We start from the raw sequence: 13,599 nt of genomic DNA on the forward strand, positions 1-13,599 counted from the left end.
ACTCCCTTGTCCTTATCCATACTGTGATCCTCAAAGCGTACGGGGAGACACTGTTCTGGCAAAATGACAAAGCAAGGCACTAAGCAGAAATCTTTTCTTCTTCTTTTTTTTAAACATCTTTTTATTAGCACAGTAACAAATGCAGACTTAAGTAGCCCACAACATACAACCAATCCACTGAGTGACTCCTATTCCACGCCTTACAGTTAAACAGCTTAAGGTATTTCACTACAGGTTACCGTAAATCCTGATTAAACCCTTTATTCTTTTCACAAAGATAGATTGGCTTATAAAATAATACATTAACTACTTCTCATTTCATATATGAGGCCATATATCCACCTCTCCGTGTCACAGATCATGAGATGACAGTCTTTAAAAAGATTTTGTTAAATACCAATGTGCCCTCCATAGGGGAAAATAATCCCGACATCTTTTTACAAAAAAAAAAACAAAACAAAACCAAAAACAAAACCAAAAACCCCAAACAAAACCCAAAAAACGAAAACAAAACAACCAAACCAGGAAACCCAACCCTGAATAAAATAAACCCCCCAAACCAAAAACAAAACAAAAAGCAAAAACAGTGTGTGAAGTCTTGAAAGGACTTTTACATAAATGTCAACATATGTACCTGTACAAAATTAAGCTGTTTTAATCTTTTACATATTGCAAGCAAACTGAAAACCAAAGAAGTCTGAGGTTTACATTCTTCTCGGTACTATATGTGAGCTAATATTGCTGAACTAATTACAGTCTTAAAATATGCTATTCCCAATCCTAGCTGTCTACTGTAGCAAGATACCTTAAGTTACAACAACAAAATCTTAAGAAATAAAAGACTGAATAAAATCTGTTATAGAAATACCCTACTCTTTACCAGCACCCTCCCTCCCCCCACCCCTTCAAAATCATAAGCAGCTCTTTCCATCACAGAAGAATAATGTAAGAGTTTGACGAAAATCCAATTTATGTAGCGTATCTTTTGGTCCATTGTCTGGCCATTCTGTCATGCTCTGCTCTGTTAGTCATATACTGAGTGGCAATACTTCCAACCAGGGGGTCAGCTGAAAAGAAAAGAAACCACTTATTTCAGACAAGTTACTGAATAAAAACTTAAAAATAAAGCTGAAGTGTGAATTTAATACAAGGGAATCACACAGGTAAGGTACATTGCAACAACCTAAATATACTCAATTGATGGTCTGCATCTTTATTGATTTGTGTGTATTTATGGTGACGCACTAAGCTATTACTTAACAAAGAGCGAAATGCCAATTAAAGTTTTAAGGAGTTTAAAAGACAACAATCCAATAGTCATATTTTGCATTACTGCGGACTTTCACCGGTTCATGCGTTTCAGGTTTATTTTACCCCTTCTAAAAGTGCCTGGGACATACTCATTGCTAAGTGTACTTGTATCAATATAAATCTGCCTTCTAGGAAAGATCAGATTTCAAAGAGAGGTTTTATTTTTCCAGCAAGTTTATTTTTATTATACATAACAGAGCGTGAAATCTGGTGTTTCTCTCGTCTTTAGACACATATAGAAATACAACCTGTAAAATTGACTTTGGAAACCAAGGCATATTCCTCTTAACTGGTACGGATAACGAGTGGGTTAGAGAAGCAGCGAGGACTACTTGTGGCATAGTTGGTCACTGGTTTTAAACGGATGATGGAAAGTAAAAGGCTAATCCCCTTGTTTCCAGAACTGCATTTGTGGCTCTTCTAGCTCCGTTACTGAATTAGTACAGTACTACAGCGAAGAGTGCTTAACCCTTACCCAAAACCAGAGCTGGTTTGGAAGGGGAAGGAGTTTTCATGTGCAGGAGGAGGACCGCCGCTTTCCTCGCGGGTCAGCCTGAGGAGCAGTGAACGGCAGGCAGGTAGGGTGTATCACCTCCACCGCCTCCAGCCCCTCTCCGGCTGCCCTGGAGAGGGAAACGTGCCGCGCTGGAGGCCGGAGCCGCGCCGGCCGAAGCCAACAGGGTGAGATGAGGGCCACCTTATTCGGGTGCCGGCTGCAAGGCGGCAGGCGGCCTGCGTGGCCGCGCAGGGACTTACCCGGGTTGCAGTCTGTGAGGAGGGAGCAGATGGAGAGGAGAACTTTAGAAATGGTTAATGCTGGGCTCCAGTTGTCTTTTAAAATGTCCAGGCAGATGACGCCTTGGCTGTTAATATTACAGTGGTAGATTCTTGTCCGAAACGTTACCTGCAAGACACGGGGATTAGCCGGCGTGCTGGGGTAGCACAGGCGACGTGCTGAAGCGACGGGCGGTAAAAACGGAAGGGAAAGGGAAAGAGAGCAGGCCGGCCCGCGGAGCGGAGCGGAGCGGAGCGGAGGGCAGGCCGGCCGGGCGGCCTGGGGCCCGGGCCCGGGGCGACCGAGGGAGCCGGGGCGGGCAGCCGCTGCGGGGCCGGGCGGGCTCCCCGGGCCGCCGCCGCCCTCTGGCGGCCCTTGGCGGAAGCACAGCCGCCCCCGCCGGGCCGGGCCTGGCCGCCCCCCGCCCCGCTCTCCGGGGCGGCCGCCTTGCGCTACACGGCCATTTCCCACAGGTGAAATAGCGGCTACGGCCCCGGTACATCTCTGGTGCCGGAGGCAAAGAAAGAGAGCCCGATTTCAAAGCGAAAAATAAATAAGTGTCTCACAAGCGCGTGGCTGGCGGTACCGTTTCCAGCCCCTGCGCGTACACCTGCGCGGCGTTACACACGCCCTGGCAGGCGACAGCACAGGTTTCCCACCCGCAGGAAAGGGAACCGAAACGTGGAATGGGGGTGACTTATGGGAGCCGGGATGAATGAATCCCTGCGGCCTCAGCACGGGCTCACGGCTGACAACACGCGGACCATCGCCCCGCAAAACAACCACCAGCCTTGGGCGCTTATGGTCACTGTGAAACCCAGGTTGTGGGGGTTTAAATAAATTTTTTTAAAAAAATTTTATTACCTTTTGTCTTTTTGCTCACAGTGGCAAAGGAGCCTGGGGCTTTAACACCAGCATTTTTTCTCCCGCCAGGCTCCCAATCACTTGTAAAACCCCCCAGACAGGCCAGGGAGCTTGGAATCGCAGCTCCCCTTGCTTCCAAGTGCCGAGGAGTTGGTTGGATTTTATTATTTTCAAAGCCGGGAGACGCGAATGAGCTGGGCAGCTTGCCACAGGGGTTATCCGAAAGGGAAACAAAAGCACCGCAAGCCGCTTTCAGGAGAATACAACGTGACCTGCAGAAAGGCCTTACTCTGACTCGTGGGATGAACAGCAACAACTCATTTGGTAGAACTTGCATGAATTAGGATTATCTACGTGAATACCGGTTAGCGGGTTCATGCCCTAAATCCTCAGAATTTGTCAGCTATTCACACCCACAAATTTTATTGTCTGTTTATAGGTCACGGGGGTATTTGCGAAACACGCTCGGTAAGCGTGCGGTACAACAAGAACACACTAGTGCTTTCTCGAGATTAGACCAGCCCACACACAAAACTTGCCAGCCAACCCTCATTTTTCCTACTGTCTTTCTGATGCAAAGATTTTGCCTGTGACCCTCCCTCTCACAGGCTCGGGGAGCAGGCATGGGGTGGGGTGACACAGCTACAAAACCCCAGTGCCTGGTGTGTCCCCTTGCGCTGCGTCCCTGCAGTGCTTCCAAGAACGCTCCCGATGCACACAGGCTATTTTCGGACTTGCAAAAGCAGTTACTTGTCACACAGGAGACACCCACACTGCACGCCTGGGGAGGCTTTCTGCTTTGTTCGTTGTAAGTGGCTTGGATTTTAGATTACAACAGGAAGCAAATAAACAAAAAAATCCCAAATCCCTACACTTTTGCACATTACAGGTGGGAATAGCAAAATGGCTGCAAGAAAGCAGAGATGCATCCCCCTCCCACACCTGCAACAAGCTGCAACTCCAAAACCAAGAACCCCTGCTGCTTTCTACCTAGGGAACCTTAGATATATAGCAGGTAAGGAACTGAAATGACCTTTGTTTCTCAGATCATCTAATCCTCAGACGAACAGGAGCAATGAGCAATGACTCTTTACAGTCACGTGGAAGTCCACGTGCATCAGCCTGAGCAGTGGGCGGCTCTGACCCTGCGGTACCTGCCCCAACCCATACTGCTTAGGGTAAAACAGAAGTTTGTGGCATTTGCAGTTGCTGGCAATGGCTCTGCCTTGGGTTCCCGAGCAGCCCTCAGCCCAGCCCCACTGCTTGCTCAGTATTTCTCTATTTGACCTGCAGCTTTGGTCTCCTTCCAAGAAGGCTTCTAAATGTAGGTGAGGTAGTAATTTTAACAGATTAAACACTTCCAGAAGGGGAAGTGTGGAGTATTTCCAAGTTGATACAATAAGGACCAAATTAACAGAGAGGTCAAGAGTTCTAATTTGTAAAGACAGAAAGTTGTTAATCCTGATTCTGAGCGCAAAAGCTAAATACTCTCTAGGCAGTCTCTCAGTCCAGTTAACTAATAACTGGTAACAAAGCATGAATCCTGTTTGCCTTTAAGAATAAGACTTCCTTTTTAACTATTATTCATGAAGGAGGGGAAAGAGAGAAAGAAAGAAGACTCCCATGTATCTGCACAACAGTCTGGTTCCTTAAGAAACCTTAAAATATAATCCTTAAGGGTTATATCCATGGCACCAAAAGCAGTTTTCTCCAAGTTAGAGGAGCTCTACCTAACCAAAGCACTGCGGGAAAAATCTAAATTTGTTTTCACTTAAGCAGCAAGTCAGAACTGGGATGGTGTTAGACACATGTAGTCCAGCTGTTTGCCATTTACAGTTCTTGCTGATGGTACAAAAGCCAGCCATGCAGGGAACCCAAATGAACCTGCGAGAGGGGAGGAGGGGGAGGAATTGGAAGCCCCCTTAAAAACAAACAAAAATATTTAAAGTAAATGTTCATTACCCCTTAAGGGGCGGGGGGTGTATGTCACATAAAGCTAGCAGATTCAGACCAAAACCAAGACAAACTGAGTTACTTAGAAGGTAGTACAACATATTCAGGGTCAAGAGAACAGCATGTGGAATAGCAGGAAAATACAGTGTAACTGAATGATCCTTTGGAAATGTCCCACCTGAGATTACATTAATGGAGTAACTACACAGAGTTAAGCATAGCTTTTGAAAAGACATAAAAGAAGCTAATCTCAACCTTACCCTGAAGTGATAGCAGAGGTTAATTTACACAAGCAGCAAAATGGGAGTGGGGGGAAGGAAGTGGTTAGAGGTTATTAATACAAATGATCAAAGCACACACCAGGTCAACACAAGCTTCTGTTTTCACCTCAATAAATGAAATCTAACCCAACTATAATGTAACTCTTGGGAAAACATCCATTGTAATAGTACAAAAGAATAGCAATCATCTTGAGGACTAAGTACTGAACTCTTAAATTCTAATTATACTTTGTTTATTGGATTCTCCTGAATCCAGGCACACCCAGCATGTGCCTGACTCAATTGCTATCTGAAACAAATGCAAAACCGGAATACCACACAAAATGAGAAAACGTAAAGGCAGAGAACAGATTAACACTAACATCTTCAAAGTGTTGCATGGAATACTCAATAAATGCAAAGGAACTCCATTTTACATATTTAGGACAGGAGACAGAGTATCTGTCCCTGTATCAGATTTCTCCCACTGAAGTTCCTTGTACTGTGCATTGCATTTCCAAGTCAAATTTTAAGACCTTTAATTTCTCCAGCCTCAAATACAGTCGTGCAGTCCCTCTTTATATTTTTCCAGGATTCTGTTAACATAATTTCCAGCACAGTCCTCTGGCTCTCCTATAGCAACATCCTCCCCTCAAAAGTTTCCTCCAACATACTGAAGCAAACCCTCGGCTGGAGCTAGACCAAGTCCTCAAAGGCTGCACCTGTATATCCTTCATCACACATCTCCAGGATGCTCGTCAACCACACAGCATTTGTCAATAGTGGCTATGCCTCAACACCTTCTCTCACGCATATTCCTAAGGGCTTGGAAGCCTGCCCAGATGACCAGTTTCACCTCACTTTATTTAAGAAGGTAAATCCTTTAATGACATTTCATTTTCAAGCTGTGAAATGTATTCTACTATAGGCACTTCACCACGGGGCAGCCCACGGCAGGGACTGTCCTCATTAGAATTACCGAGGACTCAAAGAGGCAGTAGAGATTTTCTTCCACTGGTCTTGCAAGGCTTAACCACGGAAGATTCAAGGGAAACTAGAGAGCTTAATCTTTTCAGAGGTCAAGGCTTTTGAAATGACCTTCAACCACCTTACTGCTCTACTAGTGCTTATCATCAAAATGATACACTGGGTTTTGTTTCTACTAGCTGTTTCTTTATTTCTTGCCCTAAAAGACAAATATAGGAAGGCTATGGTAATTGTATTAGTTCTACCACTTCCAGATGACCCACAAACAATATTTATCAGTCACTGCTAGCAGCTGGGCAATCTGAAATCAACAAATTAGTGGGAATAAAGCAGGAACAATATGATAATTATATTTTCCACATTATCATTGATTAACACTAGCATAGGTGTTAACACAGGAGCTGCTATAAGAGTCTTTGGTTCTCAGCAAAAGAAATGTTCTTCATTTAAATCTGAAGTACCCAAGTAGCACAAATACGTTCTATTAGAGCACTGCTATGCTTTCTCCTATATGCCATCTCAATGTGACTGAAGCTATATGTATTTTATTTCCATACATACATGTGGTTTGTAAAACAACTTGGACTCTGCTAGATGAAAGACTCCATTTAAATAGAACTCTGCTACAGTACAGTGAATCTCCACTAAACTAGTCTTACAAGGCCTCACTAAGTGGTGCCTGGTTTTTTTTAATCCCACCCTTCTTTTCATCTGGGTGAGGGTTTAGATCCAAAGATAAAGGCAAAGAGATCCCTGTCAGAAGCACAGAGCAGAAAGCAGGGCTGAGCTGGAACGACAAAACTGTTATCTCTGGTTCTGCATCAGGGACCTTGGCACATAGAGCTGTCTCAATACCACTGGTAGTTATAATATGGTCTTGTAAGGCATCAGGCTGGATAAGCTTGGGATGATAAATGGTTCTGACCTGTAGCATAGAAAGCAAAGGTGTAGCAAAGCACGCATGGGAAGGTAAAAGCTCCCTCTTTAAATGCTTACTGCGCTCATGACATAAGATATTGCATATAGGTGGTTGGACAATAAATTATCCAATGCAAACTAATTAAACTAAAAATAATGAAAAACTATTCTGAATTGAATTAAACTCTAACACAAGACACAAGAGAACCATCTGTGCTGTCAGAGAACCTCCAAAGAGAGAGAGACAAGGGTCGGCAGGAAATCACTAGAGATGTCCCAAGATAGACCATGCTGCTTGTGAACTGGAGTCCTAGCTTAGGGGTAGGATTTAAGGCCCTGTTGATACTACCGGAAACCCTGAAGTTATGCTAGCAAGAATAGTCAAACAGTTTCCTTTAATTTGGAAAGCTGGTATTAATTTGTCTAGTATGAGAATTAGCATTGTCTCCGCTGAGATGGACTTACGGCCTGAACTATGGCAAGTCCTTTCTACTGCAGACTAGACCAAAGTTTGAAGATGGGGCAGTCATTGGCGTTTATCTCATCAATGCAATGACTTTTAAGTAGAAAGTTAAACATGCACATAAATGCTTTCAGATACAAGGCAAACATGAAGTGTATACACAACCACCTCTTCTTGTAACCCAACACACTTCCTCTGGCAAAGTATGTGAACCACAAGATAACATTCACTTGCACTGGTATTTGCCTTGTAGCATTGGAACACCACACTGGAATATAAGAGCTTCACAAATATAACACCTACAGAAAAAGTTTGTTACTGTACAATTAGGTGAACAGCACAAGTACCCAACAAAACTGGAAAAATTAAATACTACTTTAGTGGCCAAAACACACATAACATGTTTACGGTAACTGAGTGGTTTGAGAAACAAGTATTTGTATCCTTTCTCCTCTCCCCAAGTTTATTTACTCTTCAGTTTCTCAGTCCTGTTCCAATGCTTGCACTAATTGCTTAGGACCTCTTATAACCAGAAGCAGGGAAAAAGAAAACAAGCTCTAAAATAGTGATCAAGAGGACTGCAAAAGCTGTTAACATTAGCTAATAGAAACCAATATGTCTGAAATGAGCTTAAGCTTATTCTTGAAGAAAGCGGCTTTCAAATGGGCTACATGCCATTAACACTGCTTGGTAGTCGATGGTCTGTTGAACATTCATGACTTACGGTGTCAGCTACAGGTCTCTTACCTTTGGAGGCTTGAAAGGATATTCTGGTGTAAATGTGATGTCAAGGAAGAAAACACCTCCCTCATAGACTGAACCTGGAGGTCCTAAAATGGTTGATCTCCATTCGTAGATGTTATCACCTTTGGGGCCAGCGCTAAGAGATAAAAAAAACAAATGGTTCAGGAATATTACCACAGTTCAAATTAATATGACCTCTTAGATTCTTCAAGTATGATATGGAAGAAAGTTTTCAGTGTTACACTTCATACACCACCTGAAGTAAAGGCAGGGATTAAAAGTAGATCGAATGCCTCCAAAATCTCAGAGATCTTACCTGGACTCATCAGTGTTCCAGACTGCTTAGCAAAGCTGAGAAACCAGAGCTGGGGTATGGTTTTCAGCTTCTCTCTCCTGACATTTATAAGGGCAGCATTGCCCAGAACTACTCCTAAACATGCTACACAATCTCAAAACAACAGAAAAGTTAAGTTTCAAAGAATAATTTCCTACTGTATTTCAGAAATGGCTCTTCCAGCTCAGCCTTAATAAAACTGTACCGCATCAAAGACCATACTAAATAAATTAAGAACTTATGTTGATTTTATTAATCTTGTGTGTTCTTTAAAATTAAAATATATTCCTGTATTATTGCTAAACCAAGGCTCATGGTATAATTGAAGGAAGCCAAATACATGATGATACTCTTAAATGTCAAAATTTTCTATGCTTTTATAATTTTGCTACACTGATTTCTAAAATGAGACCACATGAACACATCCCATTGATATTGTTTGTATTGTGCAACTGGTTTCATAACGGGAATTAAAATCACTGTGTCAAATTAAAACAGTGCTTTCTCAGATCAGCTTTATCTAATTCTAGATTCTCCCTAACATGCCAGCAGCTCACCAAGAGCAGTACAAACTAAAGGTGTTGCAGAACACAAATGTCTGCTTGTTGAAAATTAGTTTTACTGAGCTCCTCAGACACTTGTATTCTGTAGCGTGCCATATGTCACTGAGTATTTCTACGTACACCTCAACCTATAAAGCCATTAATGGTTTAGGACTCCATTGCTACCTCTTTCTTTCTGTGCTGCTATGGTAGTATTTTATCTGTAAGATGCCAGAGCTGAAAACTCCCTTTGCACAAAGGGAGGTGCTGACACAGCTTTTTCCATCATGGATGTGCTATGACTTCGGAAATCTCTTCTCCCCTTGTTCTGTAAGGGGCTGGATTTTAACATCCCTAGTACAATGAAAACCAGCCTTGCTCTTCTTTCCCCATTCTTTCAACAAGGCTAATATAAGACAGAAGGATAAAAAAATGCTCTTCTCATAACAATCATGGAGCAGTATTACTTGAGAGGGAAGGCAATCCAATAAATTCAATATATACATGACAATATGCATTTGATTAATGTGAAGGGAACCAGAGTAACTGCTAGGTGTTAGTAACAGTGTTACAAATAGAAATACAATTACAAAAACATAAATTCTCAATGTAACAACAGTGATCAGAGACATGTTTTTTTCCCCTGCTCTTTGCAGTACTGGTGAACATGTTCTTGACAGCAGGGGAATCAGGGGAGAGAAAGGCTGTTAATTCTGTTATCAAACCTAAAATTTTATTTTCAGATTAAACTAAAAATAAAAGTTCACAATATGCTGGTGCTAAATGGTTCAACAATAGCAAAGCTATGACTAAAAGCATACTTCCAGGTGCAGGAAAGCGTGTAAGAAAGCAGTAAAGGCAGACAGGCTCTCTGCAAAGTGATGCACCAGCCACCAGGGAAAGATTTCTCTCCTCAGAACACAAAACCCCGCGCAGCTCAAGACCGGTACTAAATTAAAGTAAAAGCCGTTCCATCCTGAACGCTCCTGGCATCCCGCTCCACCTTAATGACTTGTCCCTGTCCTACGCAGGTCTATATATTTGGGCACTCAGTACTCTCCAGCTACCACTTGTGCATTAGACTGGAAGAGGGTTGTATTTCGACAGGAAGCTCTACCTCTTGAAAGACACCAGCTTAACTGTGCAAACTTACTGAAAAGGACTCTCTGGGGCACCCTTAGCCACCACTCCAAGGAATCACCTCTTTATGTACATATTAGCAACCTACTGACACGCTGTCATTGCTGCAAGTTGCACCGGTGATCATCCTCCCCTCCCTCCCCTAAAGATGGAGCTGCTGAACGGAACAGGCACTTGAGCTTTGTTAGCGCCGATTTGCTGTTGGAATTTATATCACGAGAACTGCCCACGGGGAGCACTTCAGCACTCAACAAACGTGATGTGCGATTAGCACTGAATACAGCCCTCTGAACCAATGAGAAATATTTCAACATATTTCCAGATTCAACCCAAAGGACTGTCAATAAAAAAATCCCACAGATTTAAAAAAGAATATATTATTATTATTTGTAATAGTCTTAGAAATCTCTTGTATCCTATTAGGTTTCCAATTAGAGCTATCACTGCATGCAAGCAATATACTGCTAGACCTCCGTATTAAAAGAGTGCAACATCTTTGTAAGACATCAGTAGGCTCTAACAGTGATGTACTAAGCTTACCTTTTAAGCTTTTCATAATTCAATTAACAGAGTGAAATAGCTGTAGATGTCCAATTCTTACATATTAACATTGATTTCTTATAAAGGAAAGACTGAAAGAGGAAGATGCAAGTCAGCTTCGGAGTGCAATATTGCTCGGATTTCAATTAGGATTAGGTAATATCAAGCAGCTCAAGAAGACCTAGTGCTTAATAGAAAAGTGACGATACTGGACCACAGCATAAGTGCAGTGGCATTAACTTTGGTGGAGATATAAAAACTATCAGAGGTTAAAGATTACATTCCTTATTTAAAATCCTTGCAATTATCTGCTTCAAAAAGAAATTCACTGATGCACAGATACAGGGCTCACAGGCACAGCTGCCACCTTGCCTGACGTGTGTCACCACCGCTCAAATGAAGTGTCTAGATCTACTAACACAACATTTTGAAGCTGTCCAACGTATGACCACTGGGAAGACAATTTTAACCAATTAAATAGAAGTTGTTTCCGCTGCAAGACAAGAGTATGAGAGCAACAACTTTCTGTATTGAACTCAATAGCCCATGACCTCTTCACTTCCAAAGAAAGAAATGAGACAAAGACTGGTAATGCAGAGCAAAAGATAAGATCCAAAAGAAAACTGCAAAAATCCCAACCCATCATTATCATATCAGGCAGGATGTGTTACACAGCAGTGCAACTGAGGTATCTCTTCCCTGGAAAAACAGTGATATACTCGGTGAAGATGCACTGCACCCACTGTAACAACTGTTTCTGATCATTCCCAAGTTGCTGCTAGCTTATCCTCTGGGCAGATGTTACGACAATAATGCCCAGTGCCAAGGTAGTTTTTGTTCAAGGACTCTCTACCTTTCCCAAGTCTAGAAGCAGCAGTCTGAATCCTGCTGGTAAAGGCAAAGCAGAGAGAAAGTCTCAGCACAGGTGAGACCAAGCTCAAAGTTCTGCCTGTCCAAGTCCCAGCCAGCCTTGTATTCCTTTGGAAAAACCCCGTCTTGCTCTGCCTCCTGTTGCTGGCAGGTGCCATGTTCTTTCTCAACTTATAAACCAAACAGGTAAATTAGAAATGCCTGCAGCAGAGGCTGGGGAGCAGAATGATGCCTAGGTAAGTTGGCTGCATGCTCAGATGCCTTGCAGTACCGAGCAATTGTAAACAGAGGACTCTGTCTCAGAGATTAAGTGTTGGTGAAGAAGACACATACACACACACTTTTTAATCTATTAAAAAGGCTGAAATGACAGACATTCTGCAAGAACAGCCAGCCTGTGGCTTTTTCATATTAAGCCAGCCACATACAGCCTGATACCACCCTGATATTTCGCACACACAAACTCCGCTCCCTCCTCTGCCCGGGCATCCCTGGGCAAATCACTCAAAGTATGCTTATGCCATGGAGGGAAGACAGGATTTTTTGGTGTTCACCACACACAGATAATGTACAAAAATCCCTGGGAACACATTCCTGGTACTTTCCAGGAGAATGACTCAAAGAGCCCACTGCCTACGCCAACTTGCTAGTACGTTTGGAAACTACCTGGTCCTTTCTAGGAGTTGACCAAATGATAACATAAGCTTTTCCTTTAGTGAAAATACAGCCTGGTGAATACTTTAGTTCCTCTTCTTTGAGATACGGAAAACATGCAATAGCAGATCACTGTAGTGATAAATGAATCAAAATCAGTCAATGCTACAGACACTAGGTTAATACCCTGATATACCAAAGCAGCGCGTATTCCTTTTAAAAGCTAACTAATTTAGCAGAGTAGTTTAAAAATGCCAGAGATGGCTATCCATCAGGGTGATGAGAAGAAGGGCAATTTCATGGTATGCTGAAGTAAATAACAGCTAATGAGAAACTACAATATGTTTCAGTTAAAACCGCAAGTAAAAAAAAACCACGAACTCACACTCCAACTACTCCATATCCTTAGATGTTATTTTTGAGGCTATTTTGCTCCAGACAGGAAGAGTCTGATGCAAGTAGCTAAGCTGTTTTGAAGTTGCCCACTTGTGGAAAATAAATATAATTTCCAAAAACGCTGCAGACATGACCTTTTCCAAGGAACATAGCTCAAATCAGAAAGCAAACAACATACTAACAGCACATGGGAATTCCAAGGTGGCAGGGAATCTAATGATCTCCAACGTAAAGCTGCAGTGTTACAAACTGATCAATTTTTTGTTGTTGTTTTATTTTGTAGTAAGAAACAGTGAATGACTGAACATGGAATTGCATCTTGGTCATGTACACATCGCCTTACTAGGCAGCTTTAGGAAATATTTAGTTGACTGTTAGGAGATCTCTTTTTTTTCTTTCCCTTTCTTCCCCCCCCTTTTTTCCTCTCTTCTTTTTTCATTTTTTTAAAGATGCAAGCCCAAAATGCATTAGAAATTTTGACTGGCGGGGGGCAGCATGTTATTCTCACATGGAAGTTCTGGTGCACCTTGATTTTCCTTCCTAATCCACCCCATTCCTGACCTCAGGGTAAATATACTTTCTTTTCTGGTAGTCCACCAAGCAGGTCCGCGCTGAGCTTGTTCACCTACATTGTTAGGCTGAATCTGGTGCAGAGATTGCAAAAGTACCACAGAAGTCCTAGATCACTGAGGGAGGCGGGTGCAGGGTCTACAAAGAAGCAGGACAGCTCATCTAGCTTAGCCATTGAAAAAACCCACACACTTACAAAATCCCTCATTCAAAGAAATTTTGCTCTACAGATCTTTAAGCAAGCTGTGTTAAAAATGTGAATGTCAAAGAACAGAGTT

At 42.5% G+C, this 13,599-nt stretch overlaps 1 protein-coding gene across 1 annotated transcript in view; it reads right to left on the bottom strand.

Moving 5' to 3' along the window:
- Positions 1–104: 104 nt before the first annotated feature.
- Positions 105–13,599, bottom strand: part of LOC309589293 (ubiquitin-conjugating enzyme E2 E1) — a 45,563-nt gene continuing 32,068 nt past the window's right edge. Inside the window, exons 4-6 of the mRNA XM_082309279.1 lie at positions 8,279–8,411; positions 2,068–2,215; positions 105–1,067 (exon numbers count right to left, since the gene is read on the bottom strand). Of these exons, the coding sequence (XP_082165405.1) occupies positions 970–1,067; positions 2,068–2,215; positions 8,279–8,411 (379 nt within the window). The 3' untranslated portion in view covers positions 105–969. The remainder of the gene's footprint in view (positions 1,068–2,067; positions 2,216–8,278; positions 8,412–13,599) is intronic.

This window comes from Platalea leucorodia (genome assembly GCF_965183815.1).
Source record: "Platalea leucorodia genome assembly, chromosome: 1".
In the NCBI taxonomy this organism is placed as follows: domain Eukaryota; kingdom Metazoa; phylum Chordata; class Aves; order Pelecaniformes; family Threskiornithidae; genus Platalea; species Platalea leucorodia.